This window comes from Gallinula chloropus (genome assembly GCF_964237585.1).
Source record: "Gallinula chloropus genome assembly, chromosome: 12".
Taxonomy (NCBI): domain Eukaryota; kingdom Metazoa; phylum Chordata; class Aves; order Gruiformes; family Rallidae; genus Gallinula; species Gallinula chloropus.
The window spans coordinates 2,315,890-2,340,797 of NC_140097.1; the positions used below are offsets into that span (position 1 = coordinate 2,315,890).

A 24,908-nucleotide genomic window follows, 5' to 3' on the forward strand; every position below is an offset into this window, starting at 1 on the left:
GCAGAGGACACTCTGAGCTGACCTGGGGTGCCCTTTTCACCAGTGCTTCCCTTTGTTTACTCCTCTTCAGCTCACGACCCTCCAAAACCCCAGATGGTTTCTTTGCAGAACAGATGATAGCTAATCAGTTGATAATTGATTACTTGCAAGTAATCAATTTACTTGCAAGTAAATCACTAATTTGCAGCTGATAATGCCTGAATGCAGTTGAGAGCTTCTCCACATTGAACTGCACCCAATTCCCACCCAGTTTGTGAAGAACTTTCTTAACTCTGGTCTCCAAAGCACGTACCTCTCCCAGCTTGTGTCACCTGCACATTCCTTGGGCTCGCTGTACTTGCAGTCTGGGTTGTTCACACATGTGCCCCCCTTCTCCTCCTTCCTAGAACTCCATACCTACAAGCCCCACTCTTAGCAGGGTCTTCTCTGGACCCCGGGTTGGTTTCTGCTGCTTGCCCCGTTGTGAGCCTGTGCTGTCCACTCTCTGGATCACAGCTCAAAGCCCCCAGCATGAGGTTAGGAGCGTGGTCTTGCTGTGGTACTGGTAACGTGGCTGTATGGCAGAAGCATCAGACAAGGTGGTGTAAAACCATTGAACAAACCTGCAGCTTTCCAGCAACATTTGGATTTGATTTTCTAGGGGAAGAACAGCTTGGGATAGCAGCGGTGGTCAGTAAGTAGCTGTCTATAGATTATCCCTTTGCATTCAGTCATTAACCCTTCCTGCTTTTGCAAAGTCACTAGGGAATAACCAGACTTTGATATATAATTAATCCTCAATAAATAAGTAAACCCCTTTCTGGGCTCCACTTGTATTGAGCCTTCCATCCTGTGGTTAAATCTGTAGTTCCCTTTTTCAATGCATGCTTGTCTAACTTATCATCTGCCATCATTTCTGAGGTACCTATCGCGTTCGTACTCAAAGGCAGCAGTTACAGAAGAAACCCACAGGGAGATGACCCGGAGGACGTTTGAACACACAGAGCCGCCTCTTCACACAACTTTTGAGACTCCACAGGTAACCTCCTGGGATATTTGTTGTGGCTTGTTGTTGTCATCTTAGGCTTTGTTTGAAGACTGCAAGGGTCCTGCTTTTCCAAGCCAGCTTTGCATTGTGCTGGGAAATGCCTCTGGAATCCGCTTCTGACCAGTTGCTTGTAAGATAGTGGGACACATCAGCTCTAAAAAAAGAAAATCCTCACCTTTTAGAAGCTGTATTCTATGGTTTGGATTTCTGCTGTCCTTTAAGAAGGGAAAAAACACCTTTACCTTCTGCTTATTTTACGAAATATTGCCAAAACATAATATAATCAAGGCTTTTATATATCCTGAGAACTTACTATATCCATTTTTGTGAGTGTAATCCTCTTGTAGATGTCTTATTAACACCTATTGCTTGAATTACACTTACTTGGGTTCTCTTTCCAGTAATTTCTCACATGAAACACCCAGGGTATCATAGACTGCAAGGTGTTCTTAGAGGTCATGGTCTTGCATGAGGGGAAATACCTCCTCCAAAAGCTGTGTTTTTAATCTTAGTCTGAGAGCAAGAAAAATTTGAATTGCATTATTGAAAACAAGGAGAATAAACCCAGGGACAATAATTGAAAACTAAGCATTGCAGCAGCATTTTATACCCAATTACCAACTGGTAAGCTGCTGCTTAGAGAATCTTACATCTGTGCCCAACACTTGCATGCTCTCAGACCACAAAAGTACTTTCAAAAAGTTGATCTTTTCAAAAGTAGAAGGAAAAGCAGGAAGAATAGGAATCCTTATTTTTTTGAGAAGAATGTAAGAGGTTTTTTGAGGATGTCTATTTTTAATAGCATCCTGAAGTGATTCTTTGGGGTTTTTTTAAGGAAAAAAAGTGAGTTCTCTTAGCAGTGGAACTAATGAAGCTCCTTTCCCAAAGTCTCACAGTTGTACCTGATGTTTTGTTTGATGAAGGCTTTGACTGCAGATGGGAGAGCACAACCTGTCTCTCCATCTCTCTCCTATGCCAGTGAAATGCCCTGTGGTGGGTTCTTGTGTCTCACTGCGGTGCCTGATACATATTACAAGAGCTTCATCTACTGGAAACTCCTTCTGGGTTTGGTTGTGGGTGGTCAGTTGGAGAGCTGGGACAAACATGGTGTGTAATGTTAATAGACAGGTAGGAAGGCAGATGTGCAGTTCAGAGCTGTGCCAGGGCAGAGTTGTCCTGGGGGTTTTCATAGCATGGAAGTAAGAAGCCAGTTTTTATTTTCAGGGGCTTGAATTTGATATATTTTCACTTAAAAATAAAGGGAAAAAGTTATTGTCAGATAAATGAGCTGTAAAGTGGGTTTTGAAGGAAGGAAAGCCTGATATATACCAGTAATTTGTACAAAGGTGTACTGGAAATGTGTGTCATGTTCTGGAAGGTTTTATTATTAGTAAAGCAGTATTGGTGTGGTAGAGGTGGTCAGAGATGAGCATTGCTTGCAGATGCTATTGTAAACTTGTGTTTAGTCCTCTTAATGCCTCCCAGAATAACATCATCTTGTGAAGCAGAGGTCTGTGTGGTGTTCAGGTCAGAAAATCGGGAAGAACAGACTTTCCATGAATGTTAAAGTGATGGGAAATTGTCTTGGAGGCATCGTGTGGGCACAAATGTACAGTGTGAATAATAATTACCTGATTGCTCACAGGCATTTTGGGAGAAACAAAATGCCCGGCCCAAAATGCCTTCCAGTAACCCAACATATGTAAAAGTAAACCCTGGCTCCCCAGGAATAATCTGTTAGGAAACTCTGAGGTTCAATTAGCCTGAGCACATTTGGGCTAGTAGAATAGTGGATACACCCAAAACACAAATACAGCTAATGAGTGGACTTGGGCATTAAGAAACTCACTGTCTTGTAGATGATGTGTCACTTTAATGAGCACAGCATTCATGGATGGCTTTTGAAAAATAGTTACTGTACGGCAGAAGTACTCCAACTGTGATCAATTGGAGTGCTTCCAGTCCCTGGGTTATTTATTGGAGGTTCAGGGAGAACTGATGGGTTAAAGATGCTTTCTCTGCTCATTACCATCTGAAAATATGTTTTCCATGCAAACAATTGCTGTAGTGCCCTGGGGAAGTGGTGCAATTGGGCTGGGAGGGCGTATTTCTCTTTGCTAAGAACATTGTGGAAAGCTGCTGTTCTCTATTTCCATGTTGCTTATATTAGGTTATACATGAATGATTATACAGAGATTATTTTTTTTTCCTCCCAGTACTTCATGAAGCAATCTGTAGGAAGCCTAAGAACATGCTGGTTTTAAACATTAAAAATAGTCGTTCATTTAAATTAGAAACAAACAAAATAGTTTCTCTTACACCCAGTTATTAACGCTGGAGAGTCAGCCTTGAGGTGAGCACTGAGACAGCTTCCTTAGGGAGCTTTATTGGAGCAGGAACTGCAAAGTAAATTCCAGTAAGTAGCCATTATATGTAGTGGCAGCTAAAAATATGGTTATTTCTGGTTTTGGAGGAAATGGGACTTTACTTAAAGCAAATACACTTCAGCACAACTTGGTCCTCTCTGTGGAGATGTGCTCGGAGTCTGAGACTGCTGATCTGAACTGCTGCACTTGGACAGGGTTTGGAACTAGGAGCTTCTCAAAGGGGGGGTGGGGGCAAGAGCCAAGGAAGCAAAATGGAATGTGGGTGGTGGCACTTAAAGTTATCTGCAGCAAGGTGCATTCTCGTGCAAGGAGAGGCCTTGAGTCTGTCCCCTGCAAGGTGGCAGTTCTGTCCCTTCGATGGTGTGGCTATACCATGGTCCCTGGTTTGGCTGCTTAACACTTGGCCTTGTGTTCACTTGTAGCTCCTGTTACCTCTGTGAAATGGTGCCAAGGCACACGGGCTGATAGGTGGCTGTTCTCATTTGCCACCTGAAGACTATGGCCAGTGTGGGGAGAGGCTTCCTGATCCTCATTTGGACAGTGAATTTGGTGCAGCCAGACGTACCACAAGCCACAGGAGGTAAGGCATTTTACCTTCTGCCAGTGTGTAGCTTCAGCCCCTCTATGTGTTGGTCAGATGTGCTACTCTACACATAAAACAGCCCGTGGCATGCTGAGAGTACAGCACCACAGGTCACTGTGCGTGTCAATGTGTGACCTGGCACAGTCATACCCCATGGCAGTTAGATTGCTCCCAGCCACTGCCTGTGGGCTGTTTTACTGCTAGAGGAAAGCACCAGGAGGCACACAGATACAAGCTGTGCCGTGCCACTTGCCCTCTGGGCTGGACAGTAGCTCCTGGCCTGGTTTATTCAATGATTTAATCCAGGCAGAGCAAAGGATGGATTCTAGCTAGCAATTTGATTTCCAGGAGCAAATTGCCTTTAGCTGCAGAGACATGGTGGCACAAAGCCTCACTGGTATAATCCTGGGGTGTCAGCGACCTTAATGGGGGCAATCCCAGCAAAGGCAGGTTTGAAGGGCAGCAGTTCAGGGTGGTTTATGTCGAGGTTTTTCCCTAATGCAAGGTGCACGCCTGAAAACTGAACTGGTGGGCATCAAAGGTTGAAATCATGGGAGAAGAGAAGTGGATATTGATGTCCCTCAGCTGCCCTGGAGATGGCTGTTAAGGGAGGGCAGGCTCTGAAGAACTCTAGAGATGGAGGGGAGTAGATGGATTATTTCACTGCCTTGCTATTTATATGCGAACATTATCCCCCAGCACGAGATCATCCTCATTTCCATAAGAGCTCCAGGAATCCCTTTTGCCCTGTCATTTGAAATTATCATTCCCATCCTTCTATGTTTTCTTCCATTTGTGCTTAATTCCTCTGTTCATCATTTTGTTTCTTCTCTCACATATAACTTCTTGTGGCTGTCAGCCTTCCCATAGAAACCCCCCCACGTTACAGCCTTCCACAAGCTTCTCTGGGTGAGAACTATCAGCCCCCTTTCAGTACAGATGCCCAGGGTCTATGTGGCTATGAGGATCCAGTGAAAAAACCAAGCCAAATGTAGCAAATCATTGTGATTTTTCAAGTTGGAAATTTGTAAAAATTAGGTTTTTAAATGAAGTTTCAAGTAACTCTTGGTGAAGGTTCTGTTGTTATTAAAAACTTTTAATAAGAAGCTGATGAGAAACTGTAGTATTGAAATGAATATTTTTGCTTGTATGGCTCATTCCTTGTGAACAGCTATTGCTCTGAACAATTCACTGGATTAATATGTTGATTTTTGCCCTTACAGTTCAGGTGTTCCCACCTGTTAACTTCACCCTTACAGTCTCTGCGTTAGCACAAGTACGTCTACACTGGAAGCCAAACCCTAGACAAGAACGAAGCAACTACACTGTTAGATATGATGTGAAAATCCTAAGCCCTGTGCCTGAGGAGGTAAGAGAAAAGATCACTCAAGCATCCTAAGAAGGTTAAATGCCTGTTGAGTTAAATATGTTGTGCCAAACCAGGGTGCAGAAGGTGTGATATATCTCTCAGATGACTGGCATATTGGATGACTTACTCTTTTATATCTTAAACAAACTTAGAGCACTGAGGAGATTCCCTTTCAGCTCAGCTTATGGGCACAGATCTGCTGGGACAAGGGTTGGCCTGGGAATTGGTGGTCTCAGCAGCGTTTATCTTGGGAGGAAGCTGGATACTGGTTCAAAGTGATACTTCTCCCTGTTGAAGTCAGCTCAGTTAATTCTCATCAAGGCAGGGTATTGTTAAATCCTCAGGCCACTTCTCATCACTGCTTTATGCTGTAGACACATTTGTGATAAGATGGGGGTCCTGCTGCCTTAGATGAGAAACCTTGAGTGGATTATTTGTACCCTCTAGCCTTATGCCTGTGGTGTAACCAGCTCAGCTGGCTGGTCTGCCTCTTTGCAAAGACTGGATCAGTCTGTAGGTACCTTTAATTTGACTTTCATCACGTGTGATGCTTATTTGATTTGTGTTTTGTGCTTTATTTCAGTATGATACCAAGAAGACTCACAGCGTCCGGACAGCCGCGCTGCACGATGGTTTCTCGGCACACATTCGGACCTTACTTCTCCATGATGACACTGAGATGAGAAGTGACTGGGTGAAGGAAAAAATCCCACCTCCACCAGGTAAGAAATGCCAGGGAGGTGTGATTTTTGTGTTCTAGGCATCAGTTTTGTGGAACTAGCCATCAAAAGGTGGCAGGTTTAATACTGCAGTTTCCCCTCTACTTGCTACACTGATCTTACAAAATGACTTAGCCCAGAACTTTCTCTACTGCTGTGGAGCCTGGAGTACAGTCTGGAGGTGCACAACATGGAAAACCCACATATGTTTTCTAAAAGGTCCTTGCTAAGGTTAAGATAACACATGATCTAGGATATTAAAAGATCACATTGCCTTGGATTGGAGGTGCATATGAAATAAGTCCTGGTGTTGTGTGGCACAGCTTTACTGCCACTGTCTGCAAACCTTCACCCACCCATAACTGATAGACCTGTGTGCTAAGGAGTAGAATTTGATGCAGGAGGCAGAGATGTAATGGACCACAGACTGTAATCAAAGTGTTTGAGCAACGTGAATTTATTAGGACTTTTTTGGATAAGCTTTTTCTGTCTGCTTTATGATCCCTTGACTCTCCAGGTGCTCCAGAGACATCTGTCACCAATCTGTCCTGTGTCACTCGCATCACCATTTCCAGCACTGTTTCCCTCCATTGCACTTGGCTCCCTGGCCAAGGGGCACCAGAAGATACCAAGTACTTTCTGTTTTACAGGTTGGTGTTGTCTTCCATTTTCAGCCAGCAATTAATCAAAGAGCATCATGTCTTACAAGTATTTTAATGTAGGTATGAGAAGTACACTGAAGAGTGTCAGGATTACGTCAAAGACAAGTGGAACAGGAATACTGAGTGCAGATTTGCAGTGACTCACATTGATCCTGAAGAGGTTGACAATCTCGTCGTGATACACATTAACGGGTCGAGCAAGTACGCGGCAATCAAGCCCTTCCAGCAGCTGTTTAACCAAAATGCCATTGGTGAGTAGAAAAACATGTAAATAAACCCCTAAAAACATCTAGCAGGATCGTCACAGGAGTTGTGAGAGAGAACGCTACTGGATTGGATGCTTCTTGCTGCAGGTGAAACGTGCTGGTTTTGTGTGGCCCTCAAGGAAATTAGAAGACATAATGAGACAAAAATGGATGGTTTTAACTATCTTTTATTTAATAATTTATTTTTAATCACAAAATAGCAAAAAAAAACCCCAAGCACTAGAAAAGACAGTCAGTTACCAAAGCATTATTTCCAATCTTCGTTTTCAGGTGATTTAATCAGTGTGCCTGGAAGTACAATTTTTACTGCTTTTTACTTCGCTGCCTTTCTTCAAAAGGAGAAAGACACACGATGTTCAGGATAAGCAGGTCCTTCTAAGGAAAGGCACTAGACTCCCAAATAAAAGCTACTGTCAGCCACGCCTGCCTGGCATCTCCCATCTACACAAATCACTTCCTTTCCTTCATTAGTTCCACGTGGTTCACTTTTTTACAGAATTTCCCTTTTTTCATGGCTTCACCAAGATAAAACAAGTGACGTTCTTCCTTCTGCTAAATCAGCCCCATAACAGCTGCTGATCCAGTCCTCTGAATTTATTCCAGTTCTCAGTAGCGCTGCTGGTTACACCTCTGGCTGTTGGTTTATTTCTTTTCCTAGAAAGAAGTTTTTCCGAAACTTAATTTTCTGGTTTCCTGGAATGCAAATTAGCGGGGTTTTTTTTTTTTTTTCTGAAACGCAAATTAGCGGATTTTTTTTTTCCCCAAACGCAAGTTAGCGGGTTTTTTTTTTCCCAAACGCAAATTAGCGGTTTCCAGAAACGCACATTAGCGGGTTTCTGAAACGCAAATTAGCGGGTTTTTTTTTTTTTCTCCCAAACGCAAATTAGCGGTTTTCTGAAACGCAAATTAGCGGTTTCCAGAAACGCAAATTAGCGGGTTTTTTTTTCCCCCCAAACGCAAATTAGCGGGGTTTTTTTCCCCGAACGCAAATTAGCGGGTTTCCGAAACGCAAATTAGCGGTTTCCAGAAACGCAGATTAGCGGGTTTTTTTTTTCGAAACGCCAATTAGCGGTTTTCCGAAACGCAAATTAGCGGTTTTCCGAAACGCAAATTAGCGGGTTTCCGAAACGCAAATTAGCGGGTTTTTTTTTTTTTTCAAACGCAAATTAGCGGGTTTCCGTAACGCAAATTAGCGGGTTTTTTTCCCAAACGCAAATTAGCGGGTTTCCGAAACGCAAATTAGCGGGTTTTTTTTTTCCTTCCCGGAACGCAAATTAGCGGGTTTCAAAAACGCAAATTAGCGGGTTTCCGAAACGCAAATTAGCGGGTTTCAAAAACGCAAATTAGCGGGTTTTTTTCCAAAACGCAAATTAGCGGGTTTCCGAAACGCAAATTAGCGGGTTTTTTTCCCCAAACGCAAATTAGCGGGTTTCCGAAACGCAAATTAGCGGGTTTATTTTTTTCCGAAACGCAAATTAGCGGGTTTCCAGAAACGCAAATTAGCGGTTTTTTTTCCCAAACGCAAATTAGCGGGTTTATTTTTTCCGAAACGCAAATTAGCGGGTTTATTTTTTCCGAAACGCAAATTAGCGGTTTTTTTCTTCCCGGAACGCAAATTAGCGGGTTTCAAAAACGCAAATTAGCGGTTTCCAGAAACGCAAATTAGCGGGTTTCCGAAACGCAAATTAGCGGTGTTTTTTTTTTTAAACGCAAATTAGCGGGTTTCCGAAACGCAAATTAGCGGGTTTCAAAAACGCAAATTAGCGGTTTCCAGAAACGCAGATTAGCGGTTTTTTCTTCCCGGAACGCAAATTAGTGGTTTCCAGAAACGCAAATTAGCGGGTTTCCGAAACGCAAATTAGCGGGTTTCCGAAACGCAAATTAGCGGGTTTTTTTCCCCAAACGCAAATTAGCGGGTTTCCGAAACGCAAATTAGCGGGTTTATTTTTTTCCGAAACGCAAATTAGCGGTTTCCAGAAACGCACATTAGCGGGTTTCTGAAACGCAAATTAGCGGGTTTTTTTTTTTTTTTTCTCCCAAACGCAAATTAGCGGTTTTCTGAAACGCAAATTAGCGGTTTCCAGAAACGCAAATTAGCGGGTTTTTTTTTTCCCCCCAAACGCAAATTAGCGGGGTTTTTTTCCCCGAACGCAAATTAGCGGGTTTCCGAAACGCAAATTAGCGGTTTCCAGAAACGCAGATTAGCGGGTTTTTTTTTTTTCGAAACGCCAATTAGCGGTTTTCCGAAACGCAAATTAGCGGTTTTCCGAAACGCAGATTAGCGGGTTTTTTTTTTCGAAACGCCAATTAGCGGGTTTCCGAAACGCAAATTAGCGGGTTTATTTTTTTCCGAAACGCAAATTAGCGGGTTTCCAGAAACGCAAATTAGCGGTTTTTTTCCCAAACGCAAATTAGCGGGTTTCCGAAACGCAAATTAGCGGTTTTTTTCTTCCCGGAACGCAAATTAGCGGGTTTCAAAAACGCAAATTAGCGGTTTCCAGAAACGCAAATTAGCGTTTTTTTCCCAAACGCAAATTAGCGGGTTTCAAAAACGCAAATTAGCGGTTTCCAGAAACGCAAATTAGCGGGTTTCCGAAACGCAAATTAGCGGTGTTTTTTTTTTTTTAACGCAAATTAGCGGGTTTCCGAAACGCAAATTAGCGGGTTTCCGAAACGCAAATTAGCGGGTTTCAAAAACGCAAATTAGCGGTTTCCAGAAACGCAGATTAGCGGTTTTTTCTTCCCGGAACGCAAATTAGTGGTTTCCAGAAACGCAAATTAGCGGGTTTCCGAAACGCAAATTAGCGGGTTTCCGAAACGCAAATTAGCGGGTTTTTTTTCCTTCCCGGAACGCAAATTAGCGGGTTTCAAAAACGCAAATTAGCGGGTTTTTTTTTCAAAACGCAAATTAGCGGGTTTTTTTTTTCCCGAAACGCAAATTAGCGGGTTTTTTTTTTCCCGAAACGCAAATTAGCGGGTTTTTTTCCCCCAAACGCAAATTAGCGGGTTTCCGAAACGCAAATTAGCGGTTTCCAGAAACGCAAATTAGCGGTTTTTTTTTCCCAAACGCAAATTAGCGGGTTTATTTTTTCCGAAACGCAAATTAGCGGTTTCCAGAAACGCAAATTAGCGGGTTTTTTTTTCCAAAACGCAAATTAGCGGGTTTCCGAAACGCAAATTAGCGGTTTTTTTTCTTCCCGGAACGCAAATTAGCGGGTTTCAAAAACGCAAATTAGCGGGTTTCCGAAACGCAAATTAGCGGGTTTTTTTTTCCCAAACGCAAATTAGCGGGTTTCCGAAACGCAAATTAGCGGTTTCCAGAAACGCAAATTAGCGGGTTTTTTTTCCCAAACGCAAATTAGCGGGTTTCCGAAACGCAAATTAGCGGTTTCCAGAAACGCAAATTAGCGGGTTTTTTTTTCCAAGACGCAAATTAGCGGGTTTTTTTCCAAAACGCAAATTAGCGGGTTTCCGAAACGCAAATTAGCGGGTTTTTTTCCCCAAACGCAAATTAGCGGGTTTCCGAAACGCAAATTAGCGGGTTTATTTTTTTCCGAAACGCAAATTAGCGGGTTTCCAGAAACGCAAATTAGCGGTTTTTTTCCCAAACGCAAATTAGCGGGTTTATTTTTTCCGAAACGCAAATTAGCGGGTTTCCGAAACGCAAATTAGCGGTTTTTTTCTTCCCGGAACGCAAATTAGCGGGTTTCAAAAACGCGAATTAGCGGTTTCCAGAAACGCAAATTAGCGGGTTTCCGAAACGCAAATTAGCGGTGTTTTTTTTTTTTTTAACGCAAATTAGCGGGTTTCCGAAACGCAAATTAGCGGGTTTCCGAAACGCAAATTAGCGGGTTTCAAAAACGCAAATTAGCGGTTTCCAGAAACGCAGATTAGCGGTTTTTTCTTCCCGGATCGCAAATTAGCGGGTTTCAAAAACGCAAATTAGCGGGTTTCCGAAACGCAAATTAGCGGGTTTCAAAAACGCAAATTAGCGGTTTCCAGAAACGCAGATTAGCGGTTTTTTCTTCCCGGAACGCAGATTAGTGGTTTCCAGAAACGCAAATTAGCGGGTTTCCGAAACGCAAATTAGCGGTTTCCAGAAACGCAAATTAGCGGGTTTTTTTTCCCAAACGCAAATTAGCGGGTTTCCGAAACGCAAATTAGCGGTTTCCAGAAACGCAAATTAGCGGGTTTTTTTTTTCCAAGACGCAAATTAGCGGGTTTTTTTCCAAAACGCAAATTAGCGGGTTTCCGAAACGCAAATTAGCGGGTTTTTTTCCCCAAACGCAAATTAGCGGGTTTCCGAAACGCAAATTAGCGGGTTTATTTTTTTCCGAAACGCAAATTAGCGGGTTTCCAGAAACGCAAATTAGCGGTTTTTTTCCCAAACGCAAATTAGCGGGTTTATTTTTTCCGAAACGCAAATTAGCGGGTTTCCGAAACGCAAATTAGCGGTTTTTTTCTTCCCGGAACGCAAATTAGCGGGTTTCAAAAACGCAAATTAGCGGTTTCCAGAAACGCAAATTAGCGTTTTTTTCCCAAACGCAAATTAGCGGGTTTCAAAAACGCAAATTAGCGGTTTCCAGAAACGCAAATTAGCGGGTTTCCGAAACGCAAATTAGCGGTGTTTTTTTTTTTTTTAACGCAAATTAGCGGGTTTCCGAAACGCAAATTAGCGGGTTTCCGAAACGCAAATTAGCGGGTTTCAAAAACGCAAATTAGCGGTTTCCAGAAACGCAGATTAGCGGTTTTTTCTTCCCGGATCGCAAATTAGCGGGTTTCAAAAACGCAAATTAGCGGGTTTCCGAAACGCAAATTAGCGGGTTTCCGAAACGCAAATTAGCGGGTTTCAAAAACGCAAATTAGCGGTTTCCAGAAACGCAGATTAGCGGTTTTTTCTTCCCGGAACGCAAATTAGTGGTTTCCAGAAACGCAAATTAGCGGGTTTCCGAAACGCAAATTAGCGGGTTTCCGAAACGCAAATTAGCGGGTTTTTTTTCCTTCCCGGAACGCAAATTAGCGGGTTTCAAAAACGCAAATTAGCGGGTTTTTTTTTCCCGAAACGCAAATTAGCGGGTTTTTTCCCCCAAACGCAAATTAGCGGGTTTCCGAAACGCAAATTAGCGGTTTCCAGAAACGCAAATTAGCGGTTTTTTTTCCCAAACGCAAATTAGCGGGTTTATTTTTTCCGAAACGCAAATTAGCGGTTTCCAGAAACGCAAATTAGCGGGTTTTTTTCCAAAACGCAAATTAGCGGGTTTCCGAAACGCAAATTAGCGGTTTTTTTTCTTCCCGGAACGCAAATTAGCGGGTTTCAAAAACGCAAATTAGCGGGTTTCCGAAACGCAAATTAGCGGGTTTTTTTTCCCAAACGCAAATTAGCGGGTTTCCGAAACGCAAATTAGCGGTTTCCAGAAACGCAAATTAGCGGGTTTTTTTTTTCCAAGACGCAAATTAGCGGGTTTTTTTCCAAAACGCAAATTAGCGGGTTTCAAAAACGCAAATTAGCGGGTTTTTTTCCAAAACGCAAATTAGCGGGTTTTTTTTCCAAAACGCAAATTAGCGGGTTTCCGAAACGCAAATTAGCGGGTTTTTTTCCCCAAACGCAAATTAGCGGGTTTCCGAAACGCAAATTAGCGGGTTTATTTTTTTCCGAAACGCAAATTAGCGGGTTTCCAGAAACGCAAATTAGCGGTTTTTTTCCCAAACGCAAATTAGCGGGTTTATTTTTTCCGAAACGCAAATTAGCGGGTTTCCGAAACGCAAATTAGCGGTTTTTTTCTTCCCGGAACGCAAATTAGCGGGTTTCAAAAACGCAAATTAGCGGGTTTCCGAAACGCAAATTAGCGGGTTTCAAAAACGCAAATTAGCGGTTTCCAGAAACGCAAATTAGCGGTTTTTTCTTCCCGGATCGCAAATTAGCGGGTTTCAAAAACGCAAATTAGCGGGTTTCCGAAACGCAAATTAGCGGGTTTCAAAAACGCAAATTAGCGGTTTCCAGAAACGCAGATTAGCGGTTTTTTCTTCCCGGAACGCAAATTAGTGGTTTCCAGAAACGCAAATTAGCGGGTTTCCGAAACGCAAATTAGCGGGTTTCCGAAACGCAAATTAGCGGGTTTTTTTTCCTTCCCGGAACGCAAATTAGCGGGTTTCAAAAACGCAAATTAGCGGGGTTTTTTTCCCCCAAACGCAAATTAGCGGGTTTCCGAAACGCAAATTAGCGGTTTCCAGAAACGCAAATTAGCGGTTTTTTTTCCCAAACGCAAATTAGCGGGTTTATTTTTTCCGAAACGCAAATTAGCGGTTTCCAGAAACGCAAATTAGCGGGTTTTTTTTCCAAAACGCAAATTAGCGGGTTTCCGAAACGCAAATTAGCGGTTTTTTTTTCTTCCCGGAACGCAAATTAGCGGGTTTCAAAAACGCAAATTAGCGGGTTTCCGAAACGCAAATTAGCGGGTTTTTTTTCCCAAACGCAAATTAGCGGGTTTCCGAAACGCAAATTAGCGGTTTCCAGAAACGCAAATTAGCGGGTTTTTTTTTCCAAGACGCAAATTAGCGGGTTTTTTTTCCAAAACGCAAATTAGCGGGTTTCAAAAACGCAAATTAGCGGGTTTTTTTTCCGAAACGCAAATTAGCGGGTTTTTTTTCTGCCCGAAACGCAAATTAGCGGGTTTCCAAAATGCAAATTAGCGGTTTTCCTGAAAGGCAAATTAGCGGTTACTTTAATAGCTTCATCCCTTCCCAGTAAAATAGTTTTCCTAAACTTTTAAGTGGATTTCTAAAACTGTTTTCCCTTAACTATTTTCTGCAGTATGGTTTTTCCCTCCTAAATCCTTTTCTTTTGTGTCCAAAATGTGAAATAAATTCAAGGATTATAGGGCCTACGTGGAAACACTATCAGGTCATAAAACGCGCCAGTGGTTAGTGGTTAAACTTTGCTCTGTAAATAACTCACCAGTACGATTTTCTTTTTGTAGAGAAAGTGAATGTGCCCAGAAATGTCACTGTATTCCTAGAGCAAAATGACCTCCTGGCCACATGGGAGCAGCCAATTTCTTCTTTCCGTAAAGAGTGTTTTAAATATGAACTTTACCTCTTCAACTTGAAGTCAGGTACCAAGCAGGTAAATGCTTCTCTGATGCCCAAGTATCACCTGGCACCCCTGTCCCTGAGCTGACTGTCCTATACAGGTAGAATTTGCCTTTATCCAACCTAGTGACAGAGTCTTTATGGTCACAGATGTGTGATGGATTTTAAACTGCACTTGGGCTCCACAAGTTTAAGTTCTTAGGATGAGCCCAGTGCTGCATGAATGGGTTGGGTTTGCCAGTGCAATGAAGTTAACCACTTTCAGTCCAGCACCGGAGTGATTCATTCTCTGAACTAAAAAAAAACCCACCCAAAACCAAACCCTAAACCACAGTAAAAAGTAGCTTTGTATTTTTAAATTTAAACTTTAGCTTGGTGTTTTTAAATTTAAACCATTTCAAACACCACCTGCTATTAGCGTGCTTCTAAGTGTAGGAACTTCTGGTGAAACCTGTGTCCCAGTTGTTATTAGGGTTAAGCAAAGCCAAAGTCTCCTCAGTTTTCCTATTTCCCCCCCTTTCTCTGGATGTCATTGATGCCTGCACCAAAATATCCCCAAGAGACCTAGGAAAGCAGGTGGGCAAAGATTGGAGTTAATCAGTTCTATACATTCAGGGTCAGAACAGTAGGAGGATGGACAATCCTGAAAATCCAGTCTTAAGGAAAAATGATAAAATGAAGCATCTTTCAAGAACTGCCCTGAAGTATTGGTGTATTATGGGAGAAAATGCACCTATATAAACAGAGATCTTGCTCCCAAAGCAAGGCCAGATGCTCACTCCTAATCTAGTAAAGGAATTTAAAAAAGAAAAAGGAAAAGGGAATGGTGATTAAAGTTTGTTTTGGGTATATTTTAGCCTGAAGTAATCTGTAACAGCACAGTATTGCTTTCCTAACAGATCCTGAAAATATCCTCAAACGACTTCAGAGTTCGGATTGATGGTACCAGCCGGTACGCTGTACAAATAAGAGCTAATCATCACATCTGTTGTGCCAGGGGAGTTTGGAGTGACTGGACTGAAATTATCTATGTTGGTAAGAATGAGGTGCTTCTGGCTTGTAGTGAGTGTGTTACATGGCTGGATGCAAGGATGGCCAAGCATGCCATCAAGGAATTTTAATTGAAGCCAGGGAAATAGGTATTTGAAGGAAGAAACTGGCTTCTTAATGCCAAGGGCACTTAAATCTGTGTTCCATTAAGAATAACTAAAAACTCTTGCAAGCAAACTCCTGGACGTGGGGAGATGTATCTTAGGCAGAATTTCGTTTTCACAGGCTTATGTTTTAGAGGCTGCTTTGATCTGCCTTACACTGTGGTAAAATGTTTGTTTTTCCATGGCATGCATTGTGGTGTCCAAGCTGCAAGTTAACATGAGTGATCTTGGCAACTACTACTTTACTGGAGCTATCCAAACTCTTAAATGATGGGGCAGGTGGAGACAGGGAAGAGGATGGTTTTAGGACCTCAGAACATGATACTTTGCCCACTTTGCTCTGTATGCCCTCCTTGCTGAACGTGCTTTTCTGGAAATAACTGTTTCCTTATCATGGTACGTTATCAACTGTTTCTTCTTAGACATCCTCCTTTGCTCTTATCTCTTGAGTTTCTTAACTTCCTGGTTTTCACTAACACACAAAAAAAAGGTCCCTATCACTCTCCTGTTTACTGCACTTTCCCCTCCTGCATCTATTTGCTGGTGTTTTGCTGCCTTTCCTATTAACACATCCCCTTGGCCTTCCCACCTGGCTCTGTGGCACTGAGAAGCCCTTGGGAAGAGAGGCTCAGCAACCGGGCAGCTCTCCTGGGGCAGGGGGCCAACCAAACATGTCATTAATTGAGAAAACCAGGCCTGTGTGTTAACCTCATGCACCTGTCTGGGAAATACTTGTATGAGACCAGCTTTAAGCCCAGTAGACCTCTTCTGAGCCCACACCCTGAGAAAAACACTGGCCTCAGGTGCCCATCCTGTAGCAGTTACCTCCAACTTTGTTACCAGCTGAAAGACAATTGGGGTTTCTTTCTTTGGGCTGTGGTGAAATGCAGCCTTGCGCTGCCAAAACGCGTTTTGTAGAGCTGTACCTTGACACCAGCCCTCTCTGAAAGGTGGTTCAGAAGCATCACTGGCAGAGCAAGCTACATGAACACTGGTAGTGTGGCCAAGGGGGCTGGAGACCCCCACTAACTTCACAGGGCAGCCCAACATGAATCAAATCTGTGAACATCCACTACCAGAGTTTGCCATGACAAGAGGAAAGGGTGCTGCCAATCAATGTGATTGATAAAGCACTTCAACTTTATTGCAAGCACACACTTCCTTTTATACTATTCCTACCACGTGTTATACTTACTGAATTTTAACTGGCTCCTAACTAAAGGTTACATTTACATACTCCACCCATCTTGCAGCCTGGGAATCATGTCTCTTTCTCAGTCCCAGGAGCACTGAATCCTTATCACACCTCCTGCTCCCACATCCCATGGCCTTGCTAGATGTACACAAGAATATGCTGACCGATTGTTGATCCTTTTGTTCTCACCAAGACGGCATGGGGCCCAGTCTTACTGAACTACACAGGCGACTGCTTGGACAGCTGCTCCATAGGCTCATGGCCTTGCTTCTCAAGCCATTCTGCAACAAGATCCACAAGTCAAGTTTGGGGCTGAAACATACCTGACAGCACAAATGTTGGCAATTCCGCTTTCCCAGCAAGGTGGAAAGATTTGAAGGCCCCTCTGTGTGAGGTAGAGTGCTTTTGGCGCTGTCTCTGCTGCGCAGAGATGCATGCACAGCGTGACGGTGGCTGAGGAACCCGGACACTGTTATGGACACCTCCACACTCCACCCTGCAGAGATCAAATATGGAAATTTCATTCTGATGTTTAAAAAAAAAAATAAAATTGGTTTTCAATAAAAATACATTTAAATCTCCAAAGTAGCCAAGGGGAGGCCCAATCACTTGATCTTTTCTTATGAGAAGGGGCATTTTGAGGCTTGTTGCAGCCCACTGACGCAATACAGCACAAGCTGGTGGCTTTCAGTACGTCCAGTCCCGTCAGCCTTGCTGTTTACGTGCTCTGTTGCTCTGAGGAAGTTTTGCCTGTTCCCTCTGTACTGTGTGGAAACCTCACTAGGCAGGTGCATGGGCTCGTGCTGGTTTGCAGTGGTGTCAGGGGTGGGCTGGTGCCTCCCAGCACGTCTTGGAGAGAAGCCCGAGGAGGAGCATGCTGGGCAGGTCCCCAGAGCACAGCACAGCCTCCGCAACTGCTGCTTCCCCCACACCTTACTCTGAGTTGCAGCAAGACTTAGTGTTGCCTGACTGTGCCTTTTTGGGGCTGTAAGATGGAAAAGACTTGTAGGACCCTGCTATCCTAACCCTTTTGTAACAGCAAGGCTGACTGCGTACCCCTGTCATGGTGGCACGGAGGCACCGGCCGATCACGCAGGCCTGCTCATGGTGGCATCCACGTGCTGCTCTTGGTGACCACTGGTGGAGGCAGCAGGGGCAGCTCCTCGCTTCTCAGAAACATATCTGGCTGCAATGGAATATTGCTTTATCTACAGGACCAATAAACCCAAGGCTCCTGCTGCTGGCTGATGTGTATCCTTTCAATCACCTGGCAATGGCAGTGCTGACACCTTGATGCACAGGACGGGTTGTTGTTGGGAGCAGACACCGACTCAGCAGCCTTCTGAAATGCAGTTAGGTGTAAATGTTTCTGTTATGTGGCGTAATGTGCCACAAATCAGTGGTCGTGGCCACTGAGCAACACCTTTCAGAACAGTGGCCTTGACAGGAATACCTGTGCCTGCTCATGCACAGAGGCAGTAGGGAAAGTTTTCCTGAGGAAACGTGGCAGCAACCAGCTCAAGGAAAAGGGGTGGAGGGGCTCGATGTCTTTTTTACAGACAAGTTTAGGAAGCCAGAGGAGCCCAGATCCTGGCTAGACAGGATTAAGAGCAGTGAAGAATGGTTTAATGGGAATCAAACTATTTTTACCTGATATTATCAGCAGACAGTGTCTTTGCTGAGTAGGAGTGGTGTCCTCGCTCCATGGCAGTGAGTCTGGGAACCATGCTGCCCTGGCCTGGCTGCTCACATCCTCCTCGGGGGCCTGGCTCCTCACATCCTCCCCATGGGCCTGGCTCCTCATGAACTTGGCTTGTTCTCGCCTTCACTTTAAAATGAAAGAAATCTGGTGCTGAAAGTAGAAAGTAGAAACTGTTCTTGAAGCTATGAGTTTTGTTTCTGGTTCCAGATACCAAGCTATAATCGTTTCAATCTTTGTGATCAGAATGTAATCACATAAAAGAGCTAATGATTTTTTTTTTAGTAAGATGCATGTTTAAAATAAACTTCCCTAAAATAATATATATATTTTTATATATATATATAAATTATATACATAATTTCTTTTTTTTTAAACTCAGGGCATAACAAACTGGAGAACACCATAGCCTGGATCCTTGCTGTGCTTTGTGTGCTCACGTGCTGCACATTCCTGCTTGTTGCTGTAATATGCAAAATGTAAGTATCATCATCTTTTAATTACACTGTAACTAAGGACTAGCTGTTCAACAGGCATGGGGGATGTTACAAGTTTTTACTTAACTTTAAGAAAGGGCACTGTGTTTGGTGTTCAAGCATAATTATACAAAGCAAAAGTACTGAATAAGTAATAATCAGCCTCGTTAATTATCAATAACTACTCATTTAACCACAAAACCCATACACTAAGTGAGGTGAGTTTGTTAAAAAAAAATCTGTGTGCCCTTATCTCATTTCTTCACTTCAGTGGACCTGGTTGGGTCAGTGATTTTCCCTGGGAAGACTCTTTAACCCTGGTGAAAGCTGCTGAGAGCATTTCTCGTGGCTTAAATGTCCAGACATGTTTTCTCAGTCATGCCTAATTCAGCCTGCACATTCTATACTGTGCTCCAGGCACATAGTCTGGATTTCAGTTGACATCAAGGAGTGTGGTAGATGCTCTGTAGAGGTAAAAATTTAGTGCCTTTGTGGTTGAACTATTGTTTGCTTTGAGTTTTTGAACTGTTTAGATTATTTTTAATTACTACAGTAGTGGAAACAGATGCCATACAGCCAAACTTCCTAGAGCATACTGTGAAGAAACACAGCTACAATTTCGATTTCTGTAGCTGTGACTAGTTAAATCATAAGTGATCAATTAAAGAATCAATGTAATTACATGATTCTCTCCTGAAACAGGCATCAAACAGCAATTATCAGTCCACAATAAACAGCTCTGAGTAATGTAAGTGCTGTCCTCAATCCTGTTAATTTCTTATTAATTTCTTTAATGCCTTTTAATTTGTTGGTGATCCTGATGGGTCTTTGGCTATTTTCTTTTCCAAACCACAGTTCCTTTAGGCAAATCAAGTTCTTATCTACAGGCATGTTATATTAGAATAGCTTACTGACTCTCCCTGAAGTGTCTGGTGTCTATGATAACCTGTTCTTAGTTTAAGTAGCATAGCAGGTCTCAATAAGCCTCTTGGAATGTGATAGAGAGTAACTCTATGGAGTTTACTCATGTTCTGCTTCATACACACTTGTCCCCAGTTATGCAGCCTTAAGGCATCGGTGGAAATCCCCAAACCACTGTTACTCACATCACTGGTTCTTTTCCCGATTGGCCTGTCTGTAGGTCCTCCACTGCACCAGCATCACCTTCATCAGCTCTCTCCTCTCTCTTTGGGACAGCAAACACAGACACCAGTTAGTTCCAACACCGGTTAGTAGCAGTCCTGCCACTCCATGTTTTCCTGTGGAGTTCTGCGAGTATTTGGATGCTATACAGTTACTCCCCGGGGAGACCCTGAAAGAGATACAGGGGGATAAATAGGCACAGGGGAAGGCTTCCACTCAAGGACCAGCTTGAAGATGCTGTTCAAAAGCATTGTATGAACTTTAATACATTAGGCAAACTTAAACTACCTTGTCCAGGTTCAGCTGCTTGAGGAAACATCGTTTGCTCCCAGGAGTTTCTCTCTGCCTGGCTAGTGTGTGACTCCCTAGCACCCAAAGCCTCATTACGTTCCATCTTTGCCAGTGATTAAAGTTTTACCTGCCTGCTGCACTGAATGCCATGAACTTGCTTTACTCCACCCTTCCCAAGCTGCTTCTGGGTCTGTGTCTTTGCCACCTCTCCAGTTCCCCCAGCCTGCCCTGGGAGGACGTGGGATGTGTAAGATGAAACACAGTGCTCCTGTGTTGTATCTGCAGACAGTAGAATAATAGAGCAGGTTCCCTAGATCACATTGCTGTTTGTACTCTCAGTTTTTACTGCTCTTGAAAAGTCATGAAGTGTCCCATGCAATTTAAGCCACAGAATAATTTCAAATTTCATACAATTTGAAGCCATTATAAGGAATTACATCAGAGCAAAGAGTTGTATAAGTTTTTCTGTGTACCTTCTGGTGATTGCAGGCACCAGAGAGCCACCCCACCGTTTGGGAGAAACGCTACAAGGCAAAGTAGTCCTCTGGGACTGTTTGCACAGTCTGTTTGTTCCCTCCACTTCCTTGCAGCAGCTGATGGGGTTGCTGTCTGGATAAGCATGACTGAACATTTCCCTAGCTTGCACCCTGCCTTTGTGAGTGAGTCTCCTGTACTTCCTTAGGCTGGGCCTTGGAATGAAGTTTTCTCCTGGAGGTGAGCCCACAGGAGGATGTAGCTAGTAACTTGCTCCCAGCTGCTCTCCACTTAATTGACATGAGGACAGCCCTCCATCCCTGAGACCACTGTGGTCACCCCGGGCTCCATGAGGTCCCCCTTCCCCTTTTGTACTGCAGTCCAGTCCCTGACCAGCAGCCACCAGCCACCTGGTATAGGGAAGTCATTTGGAATATGTCCCAGGGAATCTCAGGGGGCACAAGCCACTAGAAAAGGTGCTGTGAAAGCCTGTGAAAACAAATAATTTATCAGCCTCATCATAGAGGGTAGAGGAGGGAAAAGAAGAACTGGTTCCCTTACTTACTTCTCTTTATTTATCTTTGTCTTTTTCATGTCACAGCCTGGGGGGAAGGAGGCAAATTTCAGAAAGATGGACCCAGCACAAGAGCTTGAGGCTCTGAAATACTCAGCTAAGGCACGAGGGTCCAGTGGGGACCCAAAGCCTGAAGGTCCAAGTAGTGCTAATGGAAAGGGCTGTGCTCTGACCTGTGTAGAGATGAGCAGAGATAACTGGAACACTTTTGGTGACGAGATATTTAATCACTTAACTGCAACTTCTCAGTGTCCTGCAAAAGAGAACAGGACGATGCTGAGGGCACCACTGCCACCACCCCCAGCCAGCGCCTCCCTGCAAAGACTTGAGGGGCAAGCAGCCCCCCCAAACATAGGTGTGCTTCTGCCTCACTCCACTGGGCTTTGGTGCACCCCTCCTTAGGGGATTCTGTTTCAGAAGTGACATGTAACTTAAGCCTTTTGCTGACTCAATAAATAATTCTGATATGGCACCATCCAAATCTTTCATTGACCGACAGCACAACTAGGAACACGCCGGTTCCAAACCAACCCAAAGCTTGGTTACATCACACAGCAACAGCATGACTCAAACCCAAGCTCAGAGCTGAAATAAGATGCAGGTGAAGCCAGGTGGCCTCTGGGGCCTTCCTCCTGAAAGGCCTGGGTGACATGATGGGGCGCACAAGCCGTGATGGCAACAGTGCTTGCAAATCTCACCTGGGTATGGTCACAAAGACCTAACCCTTAGCAGGAAAGCTGGGAAGAGTAGAGATGATGCCAGGAATGTTAATACTGGCACTCATCCCGTCCCACTCCTGAGTTACACCAGTGCCACATCACTCACCCACTCTGCTGGTGGTGACCACGCAGCTTGTCTGCAGCCAGTGATGGCTGGGCTGCCTTCAGTGTTTCAACAAAGGGGATGCAAATGTCTCCTAAAACCAACTCACACCCTGCTTTTCCTCCCCTTATTCCCCCTTCTGGCTGTACATCTCTGTCACAAACCCAGCCTGTGCTGGCTGTTAAAAGCTGTGGCAAAGTCCCCTTGGATCAGAACTAGCCCAGCTCTCTGCTGCGGCTGTGATGAGAGAGGCAGATGAAGGAAAGCATCAGCCCCCCTCCTCTTCACTATCCATCCACGTCCCCAGTGCCCAGAAGGGTCCTGCTAGGAATGGTACACCTGCCCAGTCCTCATGGTGTGCGCTGGAGCTGCACAGTCCATTCCTTTGACATCTTTTGAAGCTGCTGCTGCTGCCAGGTGCCCATGACTGAGCAGGGCAGGAGGTGTGGCAGTGCCAGGAGACGTGTCTTCACGCAGGGCTAAACACACACTGCTTGTCAGACACGTTGTCCATCCCAAAAAGCAATGCTTTCACACCCTCCCACCGCTCTGTTTTGCAGAAACCACGTATGGAGTAAACTCTTCCCACCAATTCCAACACCCAGCAACAAGTTCAGAGATCCCTTCCCCAACGACTACGAGGTAAAGTAACATTTCAGTCACTCTTTGCTTTTTGGGGCTGGGTTTTTTCCCCCTTTAACCAGAAGGGACACTTGTGTGGGTGTGCAGCTCTTTCCCTGTGAGGCTGGGAGCACACAGCTTGTTCGTGCTCAGCTAAAGCCTTCCAACCTCACAGAATTTCTAATACCCCTATTAAACATGGGCTACACCATCAAACATGTGCAAAACATGCTGAGTGGAGATTCAGGGGTTCAGTTAACTCCACATGCACACAGCCCTGACGGTAACATTGAGGTAGCCCTTGAATTTGGCAATTTCTCAGGCTGTTCTTGCAATCGTAGCTGCTGTGGTGCTCACCTTGTCACATGGCCACCTCCGCTGCTGAGGACGGGTCCCAGTCTGCAGTAGCTCTGGATCTGGCCTTGTTTGTAGGGTTTTTCTGGGGGGAAAGATTAAGATTAAGTGCTATTATCAAGTGCTCTGCCTTTCATAAGGAGACACCTTTCACACGAGATGCCTTTGGTACGGAGCTGCAGTGCTGTTGGTCCTTCCACCCAGGTAGCTCTGCCTTGGCAGGGACTGGAGGTTGGCTGCTGGAGAGCTGATTTATAACCTAACACTGGGAAATGTTTTAGTCCTACTGTTAAGCCGGTCTTAAGCCTTATTATGTTTGCTGTTGCTTCCCGATAAATACGTTTGCCTTACAGATAAGATAAAGCTCCTTATTGTCTGCTCAAGGGAAGTGCTGCTCAGTGACTTCAGTTTAATTTGTGCCCTTAGAATAGGGGCATGATTTTTTTAGGGGTATCGTTCTTATTCCACAGTCTGGCCAAGGAAACAGGTTTAAAAGATTATCATATAATGTTTGGTTTTAATTAAATTCACTGGTTGAAAAATAACATGACTTAGGGTATGACAAATAAGAATATGAGAAACAGCAAATATTAACACTGCAGCTAAAAACCTGTGAGCTGACAGAGGCTGTGTCACGTTATTAAAGGCAGCACTGCCCAGTAGCTAGTTGTCTCTTTAGCTGAAGTGAGCTCAGTCCAGGTAGGCACTACTGGCTGGGGGCACAGGGGCTGTGAGGGAGGATGGACAACCAGCCCTGCTGTCTGCTGAGATGTCCTGAGCGAGTGAAACCCCCAACAGCTGTTTGTTGTGGACATGCAGTTCCTAAATTCAGAGTGTAAACAGTGAGGTGAGGTGATGAAAGCCCAGTGCAGCTCGTGGGAACTGGCTGGGCCCCGAGGAGCAGCTCTGCCTCCCGCCACCCCAGCCGGCTTCCCGGCAGCCCAACTACTGCTTTCTGCTTCCTTCCCTCCGCGAGGCACCCAGACCCTGCACACTTGTGTGTGCAGCTCTGCTCACTACGAGGGGTGGGCATCTGGCCATGGGGTCCTTGCTGCTGTTTGTTCAGATAGATGTGTGTCCCTCCTAACACACCGTCTGGCTCTTCCTGGTGCTCTCTGCCCTTGGCTGCCGAGGGCTGTTTGCTGGCCACTGTGGCCAAGTGGGAAACCTGTGGGTGCAGAGGGCTGCTGGTCCAAGGGACAGAGTGATGAGCAGCCCTGTGAGAACTTCAGCAGCAGCATGAACTCTCTGGAGGAATCCCTCTCTTGATCCCAGTGCTCTTTCTCAGCTCTTACCCCATGAAACCTTCTGGTTGAATCCCTCTTTACACACACCGACTTGTGTTATTACTGTGAGGCTATTTGCACCGGTTGTTTCCTAACAAAGATGCCACACAGGCTTAAAACACTACGCCACAACTCCTCTCTCTTAATTAGCACAGTTTAGTTGATTGATAGCCTCAGTTTCCCTCCCAGCCAGCTAAAAGCTGTGTTTGCTTTCCAGAGAGCACGTACCTGCACCAGTGAGACCGAGACCGAGTTTGGCAGCTTCACTGAAGATTTCTACTGCAGCGCCCTCGACGACTCCGTCTTCTGAGAGGCGTTGGGGCTGGCAAGGCTGCGTGTCACCCAGCATCACCGGAGTGAGCTTCACGTCACCTCTGCTGCGGCGGTGGGTCCAGCTGGGGAAGGAGGACTCACTTCCACGAGATGCCCCATGTAATGCTAAGCTATTAGACAAAAAGTCCCAGTTTAAGCAGGATATAAATACGTGGTACAGCGGCTGCATAGGGAAAAACCATTGGAAAAGAACTCATGGCTGCTTTTTCTCACTTGACGGCTTAATCTTTGAGAGTTTTGGTTTGTTTTAGAAATGCCTCTGACAAGCTGCAAAATTCAAACTGGGACTTGGGGCATCCTGTGTCTGGCAGCAAGGTACCAACCTGTGGCCCCTGGCAGCACCCAAGGTGGGTCGAATATCAGGAAAAGAGTAAAATGAGCTGT

The 24,908-nt window shown here is 44.5% G+C and overlaps 1 protein-coding gene across 1 annotated transcript; it reads left to right on the forward strand.

Moving 5' to 3' along the window:
- Positions 1-1,932: 1,932 nt before the first annotated feature.
- Positions 1,933-24,501, forward strand: IL5RA (interleukin 5 receptor subunit alpha; the record flags this gene model as incomplete). The annotated part of the gene is given in 12 exon segments (XM_084269752.1): positions 1,933-1,989; positions 1,991-2,020; positions 3,910-3,994; positions 5,221-5,366; positions 5,950-6,088; positions 6,603-6,735; positions 6,808-6,998; positions 13,991-14,136; positions 15,002-15,137; positions 18,533-18,629; positions 22,491-22,572; positions 24,409-24,501. Coding segments are annotated over 12 exon segments (1,335 nt in total).
- Between the last annotated feature and the right edge of the window lie 407 nt (positions 24,502-24,908).